This window comes from Ostrinia nubilalis, chromosome 13 (assembly GCF_963855985.1).
Source record: "Ostrinia nubilalis chromosome 13, ilOstNubi1.1, whole genome shotgun sequence".
NCBI classification, from domain to species: domain Eukaryota; kingdom Metazoa; phylum Arthropoda; class Insecta; order Lepidoptera; family Crambidae; genus Ostrinia; species Ostrinia nubilalis.
In genome coordinates this window covers 2,019,535-2,036,316 of record NC_087100.1, presented here as the reverse complement: position 1 = coordinate 2,036,316, position 16,782 = coordinate 2,019,535, and the positions used below count along the sequence as shown (strand labels likewise).

The 16,782-nt window shown below is 38.8% G+C and overlaps 1 protein-coding gene across 6 annotated transcripts in view; it reads left to right on the top strand.

The window, feature by feature from the left end:
- Window positions 1-16,290, top strand: part of LOC135077394 (facilitated trehalose transporter Tret1) — a 56,227-nt gene extending 39,937 nt beyond the window's left edge. For 4 of the 6 annotated variants that reach the window (XM_063971930.1, XM_063971927.1, XM_063971929.1 and 1 more), the window contains exons 2-3: window positions 10,757-10,862; window positions 13,376-16,290. In XM_063971930.1, the coding sequence (XP_063828000.1) occupies window positions 10,757-10,862; window positions 13,376-14,739 (1,470 nt within the window). In that variant the 3' untranslated portion in view covers window positions 14,740-16,290. Of the gene's footprint in view, window positions 1-6,674; window positions 6,936-9,170; window positions 9,434-10,756; window positions 10,863-13,375 lie in introns of those variants that run through there. The other 2 variants (XM_063971926.1, XM_063971928.1) reach the window with 2 other exon arrangements.
- Window positions 16,291-16,782: the final 492 nt, after the last annotated feature.

Here is a 16,782-nt window from a genome sequence, read left to right as displayed (position 1 = left end):
AATATGTTATCAATATTTTCAATTAATTTGATAATGCACGCACCGTATCTCTAGAATCTAGATCTTATTTGTTATATTTTAATAATCTAGTTTATTCACAGTGATAAGACCACCTTGATCGTGCCATTTTAAATTATTGGGTTTGTTTTGATTATCAGTTATGTATGTGTGGTATACATATAAGAGCAGTAGCTACCTACTCGTATAATCTGTTACTTAGGTGCCTATTTAAACCAATTACCAAAGCAGTATACTACGTACTTAGTCCAAAGTCAAAGAAACTTTTTGTTAGAACTGAATACTGAAATTATTATGAAATGTCATTAATTTAATATTTTTTTACTTTTAAGATAAAGTCAAATTATAATCGCAAATTACAAATAGTAGACTCTCTACCAATGTTTAGTACATTCTTCATGTAATTAACTGCGTAGTTTATAAAGCTCTAAACGCAACCATTCATCGTTTTCCATCAGCTTTTACAACTTCGCGGAAGACATATCAGTAATTTGAGGAAATTAAACATTTGAGTATTACAGCTATTACTGGCAACACACAAATTGCTTTCTTGCCGTCTGGTTTTGAGATCTTGGCAAAAACACCAGGCATTACATGGTACCATAATGTGGTTGCATTAGGTGTTAGGATGTCGAGGCAGCGAAACTCTTTGAGCGGGTTATTGCTGCCCGTCTCAACAAACATCTCGGAGACATAGGCCCGGACCTGGCAAATAACCAGTATGGCTTCCGGCGAGGCAGGTCTACCATCGACGCAATTTTGCAAGTAAAGGAGCTAGCCGTAAGAGAAGTGGCACGAGGGGGATGTGTAGTGGCGGTGTCTCTAGACATCGCCAATGCCTTTAATACTCTACCCCACCAATGTATTGAAGAGGCTCTGAAACATCATAAGGTTCCTCAATACCTACGGCAAATCATAACCGATTACCTTCGAGAGAGAGAAGTGGTTTTCCCGACAAGCGACGGCTGGGGCAGGAGGCCAGTGGAGTGCGGTGTCCCGCAGGGGTCGGTCCTAGGGCCACTCCTGTGGAACATTGGCTACGACTGGGCCATCCGTGACCCAGGAATGCCTGACGTGGGTGTTGTGTGCTACGCCGACGATACCCTAGTCACGGCAAAGGGGAATACTTTTAGGGAGGCGGCCATTGTAGCGACAGCTGGAGCTGCGCATATTGTAAGTCGCATTCGGCGACTTGGACTTAGGGTAGCACTAGAAAAGTCGGAAGCGATTTGCTTCCATGGGCCACGGAGAAGACCGCCAGTGGGGTCGGAACTTGTTGTGGGTGGCGTCTCCATCGGCGTCGGGGGTACCATGAAGTACTTAGGACTGGTCCTTGACAGCCGGTGGAATTTTAAGGCCCACTTTAAAGCTCTCGCACCCAAGCTACTGAGGGCATCCGGTGCCTTGAGTAGGATTATGCCCAATTTGGCAGGCCCACGCACGGGGTGTCGCCGCCTTTTTGCAGGGGTTATTAGATCTATGGCCCTATACGGCGCCCCCATTTGGGTTGATGCATTAGGGCGCGACAATACCACAACACTGAGGAGGCCGCAAAGAACAATGGCACAGAGGATTGCACGGGCATACCGCACGACCTCAAGGGAAGCAGCATGTGCACTCGCGGGCACTCCACCGTGGGAGCTCGAGGCCAAGGTGCTGTCAGAGGTATATTACCGAACCGCTGCCGCTAGGCGCGATGGTAACCCTCCTGCCCCCCGCGAAATCGAGCACTGGCGAGAGGAGGCCCGTGATTTGATGTTAGATGAGTGGGCAGAATGGCTGGAGGAGCCCAGTGCTGGGCATCGAACAGTCGCCGCTCTACAACCTTGCTTACGACAGTGGGTAGAGAGGAGCAGTGGTTCTCTCACATATCGCATGGTGCAGGTGTTAACCGGGCATGGTTGCTTCGGGAAATACCTGCACCGTATTGGTCGGGAGAGGACACCTCAATGTCACCACTGTGGCGCCGCTGTTGATACAGCGGAGCACACCTTGGAAGACTGCCCGGAATGGACACAACAAAGAGCTGCGCTACGCGCACATATCGGACTGGATGTAACACTGCCGGCGGTGGTCAGAGCCATGGTCGACAGTGACAACGGATGGGACGCGGTGAAAATATTTTGCGAGACCGTTATGTCGGCAAAGGAGGAAGCCGAGCGAGCCAGGGAGGTAGATCCCCTCGCTGACCCTGCTCGGCGGAGAAGGTTGGGCCGGAGGCGACGTGCTTTTGCGCGTCGTTTCTGACACCTAGTCAAATACTAGTCATAGCGTAAGGTCCATTATGAGTGCCAGCGGATAGACCTTTACACCTACCCGCTGGCCTCCATTGTATATTATGTAAATATAGATAAGCACTTTGTACATTTGTATCATAAATTTGTATATAGTTGTATATCTCCGAGTGGCCAGTGGCAGTGCAAAAAACTGTCACTGTAAAATAAAAGATGGCGTGGTCGAAGATGGAGTCTGCACGCATAGCAGACGATCTGCGCATAGGTGGAACATGTCGGGAAAGGCCTCGCTACACCGGCTCCCATCTATGCTCAGCGAGACGGAGATGGTGGATTTTTAGTGGGTAGGCCCCTCCCTTCTGGAGGGGAGAGCCCCACATAACCCGTCGCCTGACCACAGCGGCGGGTATGCAACTCAATGCATTTTTACCACCGAAAAAAAAAAAAAAAAAAAAAAAAAAAAAAAAAAAGGTGTTAGGATGTGCCGTCAACTGTACATGTGTGTTTTGCAACAAAAATGCTGCCATCAACTGTATATCATCATCATCATCATCATCATCTCAGCCACAGGACGTCCACTGCTGAACATAGGCCTCCCCCAATGCTTTCCATGTTGCCCGCTTGGTAGCGGCTGTAACTGTATACTGCTTCTCATCAATCGTTTCTTTGCCACCAGTGTCCTACTATTGCTAAAAGTGCTCCGTGCATAGGGCAGTTTGATAGAGAGACAGAGAAATGTTTGAAATGAAAATCAAGAGTTTTGATTTGTTTGTACTTACTTATCAGTGTACCTCGAAGTAAACTATAAAATATTCGCCATTGCTTACGGCTATCGTGTCTCCTATTCAAATTCAATGGAAATATTTCAGTTGACTGTCACTTATCAATGAATAATCTTTACGTGCTATCAATAAAATTCAACTAACTATTATGAATTATTCCTAACGTATCATTTTAATTATATTAGTATCAAATCAATTTGTAACTTAATATCATTGTGCCTACTTGTTTCTCAGTAAGTAGTACTTAATATAATATTTATCGTATTGTAAAGAATTCATATTTCGCTATGTGTTAAGTATGTAGATTGTTTTAAAAACATTCCGTCTGGTATTTTCAACCGACTTCAAAAAAGGAGGAGGTTCTCAATTCGACCCGTATGTTTTTTTTTCTATGTTTGTTACGCGATAACTCCGCCAATTATGAACCGATTTGAACAAATTTTTTTCGGCGTATAGGTAATACCTCAAGGGTGGTCCCATTTAAATTTAATAATAGAAAAAACAACCCCCAAGGGTGGAAAATTGGGGATGAACTTTTTTATACGCAATATCTCCGCCGATTATAAATCAATTTGAACGATTATTTTTTTGTTGAATAGGTATTATCAAAAGGGTGGTTTCATGCGAATTTGAAGAAAATATTTCACCCCTAAGGGTGGAAAATTGGGGATGAAGTTTTTTATACGCAATATTTTTAATTTTTAGTTTTTTTTTGTGTTCACGCATTTGAAGTCGGTTTTATTTTTTTAAAAAGGTAATATTTTGTCAATACAACAGTAGAGTCATAAAGAACGCAGCTGTGTTTGTCATTTACTCACTTTTATTAAAGAGTAGATTAATGTGTTTATTACGGATTATGAAAAGACCGTGCTTTACTTATCTACATACATAATTTACTAAGAGTCCTAGTTGAAATAACAACTTTTTCATATTTCATGTTACGTAAAATCGAACCAGGGACCTACTATTTTACATTAAAAAGGTTTTACCTTCACCGTGCCATGGTAGGCCACTAAGCGTCTTCTTTATTCTTGTTAAATGATCTAACTAAGAGATTTAATCTAGTAGAGTCAGTTAGTTTAATCTTAGATGTAATGTATCTTAAAAATAATATTAGATAGGATAGAGATTAATAAAAATAACACTCATGTTCTCAGTAACTTGGAAAACAGCTCTTTCACACGTCCGCGTTCCCTACCTAACTTTTAGAACTAGAACCTCTTAGTTAGAACCTCCTAAAATGCTCAAAATTGCAAAAAAAAACTATGCCACGTCAGGATTGTCTTCTCACGGTATAATTTTAACCAAAAATAATCAGGTTTTTGTCGCATTTTACCACGGTTGGCAACTATTTGAACTTTGTTTAAATCTGGTTACATCTGGTTACGACCGGCACGTATTGAAATTATGGCATTTAATGAGAAGTAGAGGTGCTATTTTTAGCACTGTTACATTATTATTTGAGATGATGTAGACATGCGATTGTGATTATAGATAGTTAGACAACCACGTGATTCATCCATGCTACTTGAACAAATTGCAATCAGTTTAACAATTGTATATTAACTGATCTTTCATGGAACGCAAATTCAAATACCAAATGTTGACACTGATCTCTTGTGGAATGGAAATTCGATCTTCATAAACGAGTAACTTCGTCCATAATTCGAACATCCTACTTGTATTCGATTACAGTAGTTACAGTACAGTCCACACATATTACTTACACTTATTAATTTTTCTTCAAAATTAGCACAACCACGTACAATTAATTACAAGATGCCATGGTATGCTTGAAGTGCCGTCATACGTACCTATTTCCCACCTAAGCTTTTTATTAAAATGCATAATATTTATATTTGTGGTAGCTTTAAGTAGCTTGAAGTACCTTGGGTCGTATACCTAACTCCCACGTATGATGAAACTGCATCAGTTAAATCTTTGTGGCCATTGCCCTTTTCCAAAACAAACGAACAATGCATTTCTTTAACACGGACGTGCATTACATCCGTGCGGAACTGCGCTACGTACGGAAGGCTAACCTGTCAAGTTTTGATCTACATACGGAGATAATGTAGTACTTACTCGATGTGACTAATGTGAAAAGGATATAAACTTACAGGTGGAAGAAGGATGTATGATGAAAATTGATTATCATATTGCATACGACTTATTATCATTATCTAAAAGACTACGTTCCTAAGTTGTCGTAAGAAATCAGCTTATTTTTAAACGACTTCAACAAAAGTAGGAGGTTCTCATACTTCCACAGAATCTATTGAAGTCAACAGAACCTGTGTTTTTGCAATTTAGATTAATGAAATTATCTCCCGACGTTGCCAAAAATAAACATTGTTAAGAGATTTAGTTGCACTTAACAAAAAACAAACATGTCGTGCTTAAAGACTTCAACGAGTTAGTGATTTACTACGAATTTGACTCAATGTAGTTTTTTTTAGAATAGTACAAATAGGATACGAGATTTATAGTCTACTTATATTAGATATAACTCTATTTATATTTTATGAAAATTTTATACGGTCTAGATCTTCTATATTAATCGTTTTAATCTAAAGCAATTCAGATTATTTTAGCATTTTTATTATAGTGCTAAAGTTAATTGTTAAAATACCTAAACATTGTTAAGAGATTTAGTTGCACAAAAAACAAACAGTGATTTACTACGAATTTGACTCAATGTAGTTTTTTTTAGAATAATACAAATAGGATACGAGATTTAGTCTACTTAATATTAGATATAACTCTATTTTTATTTTATGAAAATTTTATACGGTCTAGATCTTCTTTTCGTTTTAATCTAGAGCAATTCAGATTATTTTAGCTTTTTTATTATAGTGCTAAAGTTAATTGTTTGTCATTATGTAGAGTCACTAATAATCTTATTTTATTATTGAAAGTTAATACTAATTTTGGACTAAATATGTCTTCGTAAGTCCAGGTACCTATCTATATTCTAGTACTGTGTCTAATACTGTATTCTAATACTTAGGTACCTACTACTACTATTATTTTACAAATGAAAGTCATGGGGGTAGATGATTGTATTTATTTACCTGTGTGAAATGTATATGAAAGCGAAATGTATCATTTTGTTATCGGTTATAATTACACAGCATTGTTGCAGCTATCTTTATTGTCATAGCATCAAACAAAACATTCACGAGCGCCGTCCTACACAGACATTGTTTATTGTGGAACTATGAGTATGTCTATACTAGGGGTAAAGTAATGGATAAATACTAGATATCGTGATAGTGTGTTAGAAATGAATGTATTGGAAATGTGCCTATAGATTAGGTGGAAAGAATTTGAAAACAAAGGTCAAAATTCCGGCTTTTGTCAATAAAATTTTGGATTGTAGAGTTCGCGTGTATAGAAAATATAAAACGGGTCAAAACTTAAAAGCTATGTTTTTTTATCTTTTATTAAGTAATACCTACCTACGAATAAGCAGACGATTGCTATCTCGAGGGCCTTTCATCAGGATAAAGATTTCAAGTATTTTCAAAAGATCACTGACATAGCTATCAGTTGATACTCGTAGATGAAGATTTGCTTTATCTCACTGAGATAAGTTCGTGTCTTGGTGGCGATTTCGACACCGAATCAAAACAGTGTTAGTTTCGACATCTTGCCATTTTTAATATTATAAATTTTTGAAATGTTTGGCATTGGCAAGGGTGGTGGAGGGCCCAGCATAATGGCGCCGATAGGGATAGCAGTGTTTGGCCCTAGCACCGTTTTGGCGGGCTTGGCGGTGACAGGCGCGGCACAGAGTATAAGCAGCATGGATAGTGCAGTCCTAGGACCATGGAGGACGAATCCAGGTTCTGGTCCAGCACCTAAAAAACCGGTACCGACACCACGCGCCAATAAAGGGGTATGTAGGTACTTAGGTCTATTAAATTTTAAGGTTCTTTACTAATTCAAACCACATAATTTTATCGTATGAAACACCGTTTGTCAGATAGGCACTGCCTCATTTCATTGCACTGTCAGGAAGATGCGGTCACGTAAATCTTGCTGATTCAAACGCTTGCTAGAGCAATGCTTCAGGTGGATAATGTCAGGTGATTCACCTGATGAAGGCTATTTGGACGATTTCAAATGCGCACAGAAAATCCTTCGAGATGATTCCACCAGAACTAGCACGTTCACGGAAAAAGGATAAATATCTATGTTGGTTTGAGTTTTAGCCAAACGGCTTCCATCCAGCATGTAGATGTCATGAAAAGTGTGATGGCGCGATGATTCGCAGTAAAGTCTGTCTAATCAAATCTAATCTATACAAATACATTTTGTAATTGATTGGATTGGTATGATTTCCATTATTGTAATTGTTTTTTCAAACATCGCGTGCAATGTACATTTCAAGTAACAAGTGGGATGTAGTGGATTGTTTCCTGAGTACAACGATACGAAATGATTAGGTAGTTTTATTATTATTTACCAATTAAAACAAGAACATCGTGATAGTGTGTTCACGACTTCGACTATTGCAATCATTCCTCGAATGTATACAATGACTTCCAAAACAATTGCGCTTGTTATGGAATTTGAGCTTAAACCTGTTCCAATAACGTCATATTGTGCACTAACATGACTGGTTACAAGTTAAAAAATAATGGGTGACATAAAAATTGGAAATACTTAAGTATAAAAAAAAGTGGAAATGATAACTGAACAACTTGGATTTTTCCTATTTTTTGTCGAAATTCCTTTACAACCACCATAAAATTTCCATAAGTTATGATAATTTATTAATCTAATAAATTTTATTTGTTTGACGTAATACAATAATCCATCGGTTGTTTTAGTGGAGCACTTTAGCATATACTTATTACATCAAAGGAATGATACAAACTAAGATAAAATCGTGTATTATTATCGTACCAATTGATAAAAACATCATATAGACTTTGCGAAAACAAGTATTTTTACATAATAAAAATGATGTCGCTGGAGTATCTTTAGAATCTCGATTGATTTGTCTGAAATGATACAAGCAAATACTTAAGTAGGTGTAGATTTACTTAAGGCATAGAGCCAAACTTAGCTAAGTTTTTAACACGCCTAACTCTAAACCTTATATTTTACAAACTCTACCCTTTTTCTACCTACTTACTCCTATCCTAGTCAAAATATGTGGTTCCATAATTTTCCTGATTGTGTTACGAATTTATTATACGCCCTTACTTTACGAACCCTAACTTTATAAACTCTACACCTAAATATGTGCCTGCGGTTCCATAATTTCCCTAACTGTGATATTATGAGATCTAGTTTTGTTATTCCGTCATGGTAGGAAGTTGGTACCACGTGGATATCTGCATAATTATGATCGCCATATCAAAAGGACTGTGCAATTTGTCTCACCCGGCAGATTATTGAAGATTGTTCATATCCAACAACTTGTATTATATGGAACGACATTTCCTTATAGTCGGATTAAACCAGAGCGCAACTGCGTATGTTAATTAAGCGAGTCAAGGGCAACAAAGTACGTGGCTGGGCAATGTCAAGTACGTTCAATACCCGCTACGCTAGCTACGTTTGTACGAGCTTTACACCTCTGGTTTGTATCTACGATCTTTAAATAAACGGGTGCCTAATTGTTTCTTAGGTATTAATTTAGATTTTCTGATAAAGCAAGCAGTAGATTTCCTGATATAGCATAGCCAACAAATGCGATCAAACATAAAAAAGAACGAGGATAATAAAATTTTAAACGCCTGATTGTATTGTACAAGCAAAGTTGTATCAGCACTATTGCTGATTGCTGTAACATTTAAGTAGGCGCTTAATTTTCTTTTTACCTTAGAGCGCTGGCGCTGTGAGACACGTTTTGTGATATAATTTTATTCATTACATTTCTGTATTTGTTTCTTTGAGAAACACTAACATTTAACTTTAATACATGCACAAAACACAAATTCACCAAAGCAATATTATGACAGTTCACGTTTTGGCCGAACGGCATTAACCCGAGTCAGCTCAACTGAAATAAAAAAAGCATTTGACGTGTATATAATCGAGCGATTAGATAACGCTCTTATCTGCGTTACATAGAGTTTATTTTTACTTGATACGCAAAAGTGATTGTTGTTTGCTAGCAGTAATGTCAACATCATCATTTGGTCAAATCCAGCTGTGTCGTAGTTCGCGAATAAAAACAGTTTGCCTCCGTATTTCGTATGGAAGAGGCATGTGTAATAAATTATCCGTCCAGAGAATAGTGTAAATTATTAGTTTTTATTCATATCCGTCCAAATGAGGTCTTCATTGTACCGTAATCGTCCTGGAAGTGATCCTGAAAGAGAGCCACTGCTTCCTGCGGTCCCTGTAAACAGTTATCCATCTACCAGCTATGGAAATGAGGTACAATACAATAGTGGGTTGTATATTATTCGCAAACAGAGTTGGCCTTGTCAGATTAGCCGAACTAACGCAAAAAAATTAATCATTTGTTGCCAAGAGCGAAGTTCTAGTAAATAGTTTTCTCACTTTGAAATAGAAATGTTTTCATACTTTCTCTCTTTAATGTTATGTAAACTTTCCATTTTTCGCTTCGTCCTTTTTAAGAGATACAGTATTTTAAGATAACACCTGCCTGATAACCAAACACATCAGCTTTGTTATCTTTTTTTTGTTTGTACCTAAGTATATGTTTTGTTTTCGTTCTTTTATTGCACCTATCTAGTGAGAATTTAAGAATACAAAGAAATAATAAAATATGTAGGAGTACACACATCAGGTATTTAGTAAGTTACTTCAATAAAACTGCAATAAGTAAATTAAAAACAAAACAAAATGAATGCACAAATGATGAATTTGTGCTAATTCCTTTACATTCATCATTGTCAGGCTGGAGATAAAAACAGTTATCCATGTGTCATTGAACAAAAAAAAATACTGTTTAGTTTTTGCATTGAAAACAGAAACATTAAATGCATTTCCATAATAAGCGGGTTCATATCCCATATCTACTGACATAGGTGTGTAGTGATTGTTTAGGTGTCATGTTTCTTGCAGAAATAGGAAATGCATGCTCTCTGATTTTGTTAGCTAATCAACAGCTGATCTGTTATTTGATACTGAATGTCTGATTATCCTTAGTTTTAGTTAAATAAAATAAATTACACCTACAATGAGATTTGAATGCTTACTTAAGATTTATTACAGATATGAGTGTTTTTTTTTGTCATTCCTTCACTTTGAAATAGAACAACATATTGCACTAATGTCCAGGACCCAGGATGTTTATTTGGAAGGACGTCATTTGGTTTACCTACAAAAGTCCCCATGTCCAGTCGGACCCCATGGTCTGACTTAGAATGTGCACTTTTCTAATAAATGTAAGGACTGAGTATATTTATATTAGTTTGGAAAAATGTGTCAAATGACCAACCTGATAGTGTACTATAAAATTTATTTAAAATAAGTAAAATAAAATAAAAAAAGTATTTATTTCGGATAACAGGGATGGCTATGTTAGTATCTTATTTCTAAAACAGACTTCGTCCTGCTGAGCATGTGGCCGATCAGTGGACAATCCCCACTATCGGCTATCTCCTTCAGTACGCTGTGGCAGCTGCCGCGCACTCTGTGCACTTTTTGCGCATTATAGCTTCAAAGCTATCTACACCCGCCACCGCAAACATTTAATAGTATAATTAACAGTTTCTATTTGTTCCATTCCAGCGAGAAGGCAACGGCATGGCCGAGGTGGGCATCTCGCAGACGGTGCTGGTGGAGCCCCGCGGCGGCGACGGCCGCAAGCTGCCGCAGTATATCGCAGCCCTTGCAGGTGGGTTTTATTATTGTTATTTATCTATACTAATATTATAAAGAGGAAAGATTTGTACCTATTTTTGTATGTTTGTAATGAATAGGCTCAAAAACCACTGAACGGATTTTGATGAAACTTTACAGTATTATTGTTCATAATCCAGAATAACATATTAGGCCAGTAGAATTAAACACAAAAATTGATTAAATCGGAAATAATTCCTACAAAAGATTTTTTTGCTTTAATGGCTTCATTGGTTGCCCATTAAGACTCTCCTAAGTTTTCGACTTCGACGGAGTTGTGCTTAAGTGGTGGGGGCCCCCGAAAGGGGCGTTTTTTCGGTTTTCCGGTTATACCGCGTACAGGACTTACCCTATCGAAAAGTGGTCTTCATGACGGTTAAAGGGCACTTAATCCTGCATTGAATAAGACCAAATTCATATGTTTTGGACAAACCGTTCTCGCGCTAAAGTTCGGCAAAGTAGAAAATATACGTATAATTAATGACCCTCTCCACGTCCAATGGCTTGTTACCCACATGCTTCCAAGCCTTGTAAAGGGTCGCCTTATCCAGTGTAACCCTAACAAGGCTCACGAGTTTGATTCGCTTATCCTTGTTTGTCCCAGCCGTTCCTTAACTGCGGTTGCTGCACCTCTTCCTGGCACTCTCCTGAACGACTCTGTGTTACCTAATGTGGCTGCCCCTCTTCCTTGTACCCTCCTGTACGATTTCATTGCTTAGCCATATGCCTGGTCCAAGGTTCGACGCCACAAAATCAACTTCGTACGAGTGAAAATAGTTTAAATACTATTTCCCGTGCTTGCAACATTTTTCTTTACTGCTTCGCCTCTATTAGTCGTAGAGTGATCGTATATATCCTATAGCCTTCCTCAATGTATGAGCTATTCAACACAAAAATAATGATTTCAATCAAACTAGTAATTCTTAAGATTAGCGCGTTCAAACAAACAAACAAAAAACTCTTCAGCGTTTTAATATGAACTTGTTGTTGTTGATTTTTGGCGTCGAACCTTAGACCAGGCATACGGCTAGGCAACGTAGTCATGCAGGAGGATACAAGGAAGAGGGGCAGCCACAGTAGGTAACACAGAGTCGTTCAGGTGAGTGCCAGGAAGAGGTGCAGCAACCGCAGTTAAGGAACGGCTGGGACGAACGAGGATAGACGCATCAAGCTCGTAAGCCTTGATAGGGTTACACTGGTTGAGGTGGCCCTTTTCAAGACTTGGAAGCCTGTGGGTAACAAAACAAACCATTGGACGTGGAGAGGGTCATTAATTATACGTATATTTTCTACTTTGCCGAACTTTAGCGCGAGAACGGTTTGTCCAAAACATATGAATTTGGTCTTATTCAATGCAGGATTAAGTGCCCTTCAACCGACATGAAGACCACTTTTTGATAGGGTAAGTCCTTTACGCGGTATAACCGGAAAACCGAAAAAATGCCTCTTTCGGGGGCCCCCACCACTTAAGCACAACTCCGTCGAAGTCGAAAACTTAGGAGAGTCTTAATGGGCAACCAATGAAGCCATTAAAACAATAAAACCTTTTGTAGGAATTATTTCCGATTTAAAAGCTAATTCTACTGGACTATATAGGCTATAATTTATGACGATCTGTGACAAACGAAATTTCACGCGTGCGAAGCCGCGGGCGGAAAGCTAGTGAGTTATAATTATAAAAGCTGACAATAGTGACTGAGTTTCTTGCGCTGCTTCTTCTCAGCACTGGCCCATTTATTGTCCTGAAGCAGTGGCAGGGTTAATACTGGGACGTGTAAAAGTGCTTTTTAAAAGACTACTTGCATAAATAAATGAGTTCTATGAGTTTTTAAAGATATCCCTTGGGAAAAATTACATTGTCAGCCTCACAGCACATCCTCATTAATTTAGGAACTATAGGTACAAGCTTGGCCTTATTTGGGACTATACGGGACTATTCCCACTTCTCGTTCCCACCGCTGCAACTCCTATGTAACAGCTTGACCGCCACAAAAACCCAACCAATGAAGGTCAAGTTTGTCCCGGGGAAAGTTAAACTGTCATTGGACCCGCAACGAAATTAATCAGAAGAACACAGGAGGAGTTCGAAATTAAGGTTCGACTTCCCTCCATTGGGACTAGATAGACAGACACAGACAGCCAGACTTTTTTGTAAAACACACACTACTTTCAAGAATCAGGCTTTTTCTTATTTTCAAGCTCTTAAAATAGACGACTTTTTCCCTAATTATGATTGTTTTGCCTCTTTGTCTTTAACAAAAGACACAATAAGGCGGTTATCACACTGCGCCGCGCTCCGCCGCGGAGCGCGTGATTTTTTATATGAAAACGCGCGGACGCGTTGTTAGTGTGAAGTGCCGCGCGTGTTTTCTATACAAACTGAGGTACTTGCATACACTGATTAAATCTGGTCGCCTCCGCGGCGGAGCGCGGCGCAGTGTGATAACCGCCCAATAGTTTTTATACTTTTTTACCTCAAAAATAACAGTATTATTTTCTCTATTCCAGCTACGCTCGGCGCCCTAGCCGCCGGTTCTATGCTGGGCTGGTCGTCGCCTGTCATCTTCACCATCAGCCAGAAGAACAGCACCGATTATTCTTTCCCTGTGTCCGAGGCTGAAGGCGCGTGGGTGGCCTCCGTCATCAACCTTGGAGCCGCTGCTGTCTGCTTCCCAATCGGACTTATCATGGACGCTATAGGCAGGAAGAAAACTATGCTGTGTCTTGTGATCCCTTTCACACTCGGCTGGCTATTGATTACCTTCGCAACAAGCCTTGCGATGCTCATCGCTGGTAGATTAATCACGGGCATCGCTGGCGGTGCCTTTTGCGTCACAGCGCCTGCCTACACCAGCGAAATAGCTCAAGACTCCATCCGTGGTACTTTAGGAAGCTACTTCCAGCTCATGATCACAGTCGGTATTCTATTCGCGTACGCCGTCGGAAGTTACACATCTGTATTCGTGTTCAACATCCTCTGTACGTTGGTCCCGATTGTATTCTTCATGGTATTCTTCTTCATGCCGGAGAGTCCGAACTATTTGGTCGTCAAAGGCAGGAATGACGAAGCTCGTGAGGCGTTAGTACGTTTGAGGGGACGAGCATATGACGTTGATGGAGAACTTGACGGGCTTAAGAGGAAAGCTGAAGAAGCGAGGAACAATCCAGTCTCGTTCACGTCAGCTATTACAAAGAAGAACGCTCTTCGAGCCATCATGATTTGCTACGCGTTGATGCTGTTCCAGCAACTATCAGGAATTAACGCGGTCATTTTCAACACGTCGACAATCTTCGCGTCTGCCGGCGCTGCCATTCCAGCCGCCATTTCAACCATCATCATCGGAGTCATTCAAGTCATTGCTACATTCGTATCAAGTCTTATTGTAGACAAACTCGGCAGGCGTATTCTTTTACTGCTGTCTGCTTTAGTCATGTGCGTGTGCTCGACCGCTCTCGGAGTGTTCTTCTTCTTGAAAGACACCCATGGTGATGAATCATCGATTGTGCTGGCGATATCATGGCTTCCTTTGGTTTCGCTGTCGCTATTCATCATCGCATTCTCGCTGGGCTTCGGGCCGATCCCGTGGATGATGGCGGGTGAACTGTGCCTAATTGACATCAAGTCTTTCGTTGGCTCCACTGCCGGAACTCTGAATTGGCTTCTGAGTTTTACTGTAACGAGTACTTTCATCTCTCTGAACAACGCCATCGGATCCGGGCAGGTGTTCTGGCTGTTTGCCGGCGTCATGGTGCTGGCTTTCTTATTCATCTTCTTCGTCGTGCCAGAAACCAAAGGCAAGAGCGTCGATGAGATACAGCTTATCCTAGGCGCGGAGCCGCCTGCCGAAACAAACGCCGACGACAAAAAGTAAACCCGGACTGAGTTAAGAACTTTTTTTACATTGAGACTTGGAGTCTGTTCTCTTTGGTGTCACAAAAGAAATGCGCTTCGTGAGCAATAATTTAGTTTTCCTGTACCAAAGAACTTTTATCCCATGATGTGGAGACGTCGAATTAGAATTACGCTGTCTAGCTCTGTGGTAGGTTTAATTATTATTTATTTATATCGTGTAATATACGGTTGTTAAATTATTGATATAGCCGGGTTCGGCGGCGATGTTTCAACTCAATGTGTAAGTGAAATTGTAAGCTTTAGTCCAAAAGTCATGAAAACTATTTATTATTAAGATCAGAATGTAGTGTCATATCATAATAAATGTTATTTATAAAATATTCTTAGATAAAAATATGCCATATAAAGTATTGGACACATAAAATCTACTCTAAATTCTATGAGCCGTTGTATGTAGTTTTTATATGAATATATTGGTTTTAGATGCATATAAATTATACGGTTCATATATTTATTAATGTAATAAAAAAGAAAAAATATACATTATAGCTATACTATCATAAAGTGCAGTCGACAGCAAATCGAAATAATATTTTTGTTGCAAAATTACATAAGTGTTAACTACACAATGTTGTGTTCAATGTGTGGTCGTCCGTACCTAAATGTTGCTGTTGTCGAGTCATATCATAGTTCATCTTCCAGTATTATTGGCAATACTTAATGTATTTCTTCTTATATTATTTTATTATCTACTTAAAATTCGTAAGGTAAGTTACTGCCATTTTATTGTAGCCAATACTGCTCTACATATTATTTTATCTTATGATATAGCATCATATTCTAAGCGCCATATGACTTGTAAATGTACTATGTATTGTTTTTTTATCCTAAATGGAATTAATAAGCATCACACATTGAGAGAGTAACATACTGATTTGGCTCGCATATTTATATATTTGTACATAAAAACCCAGTAAGTAGTGCAATCTATTTAAGTTGACATCCAGCAGATTATTATTATAATCCTAATTGTTTAGATAATGTATTGTTATTTATGTAAATAATGCCACTTGCCAATTATAAGCCAGTCATTTGTACAATATTTTCTACTTCTTTTTATACATTCGAAATTGGACCATGCATTGTTATTTTTAGGTGGAAAATATGTATTTTGATGTTCCTATGTATATTTTTGGTTGTCAATATGACATGTCTACGCCGCATAACTATTTTTATACAGGATGCATTAAAAATCGTGGTTTTAGATACATTCAATGAATTTTACGATATACGATTCCATTCAACCTGTGTATACTGAGCTCTGTCCGTCTCACTCCCTTTCCTAATGAGTGATCGAGACGAATAGAGCCTAGCGGAGACCCAGAGCTGTGACGGAGTCGTATCGAGCCATGTTGTCGATAGGATTTTCGGAACTCAGTTTTTGCAATATGCGCTTGCGTCGATTTCCGTTGCAACTCTGTTTCGAATTTATTTTCGTTGTATATATTGTTATTAGACATAAATAGTTGCGAATGTTTTGATAGTAATGAATAAATGTCGAATCAAACTATTCGCTGTTTTAATTTTATGTATTATGGGTTTAAATAAAGCTTTATTAACACATAGAAGGCCCTTAGTTCCATTCAAGCGATTATCATAACTTCAACACCAGATGGCTCTGTACTATCATTTGTAGTGTTACAAACTGAACTTTCACGTCATTGTATTAAGATTTAAAATCGCATGATATCTTTGAGCGATGTTATGAAAGTTAAGCGGGGCACTTGATTGATGAATTAATTGCAAGAATATAATTATGTAGTGGTTATTGTTTATAATTGTACAATGTACATACTCGATAGATAATTTTCTACTCAAGTGTTGGCCACGTAATTGGGGGCGTTAATCGTATTGCAAAAACATCGATTGTTTCGTGTCAATTATATTGTTATGAGAAAGAATTTGATTTTAGCTATCAATTAATAAATTACGTGCAAGTAAAATGTACTTTATACAGTTGCAAATAGATCTGTTTTCCTATAATTTGCTGTTACATTACTCA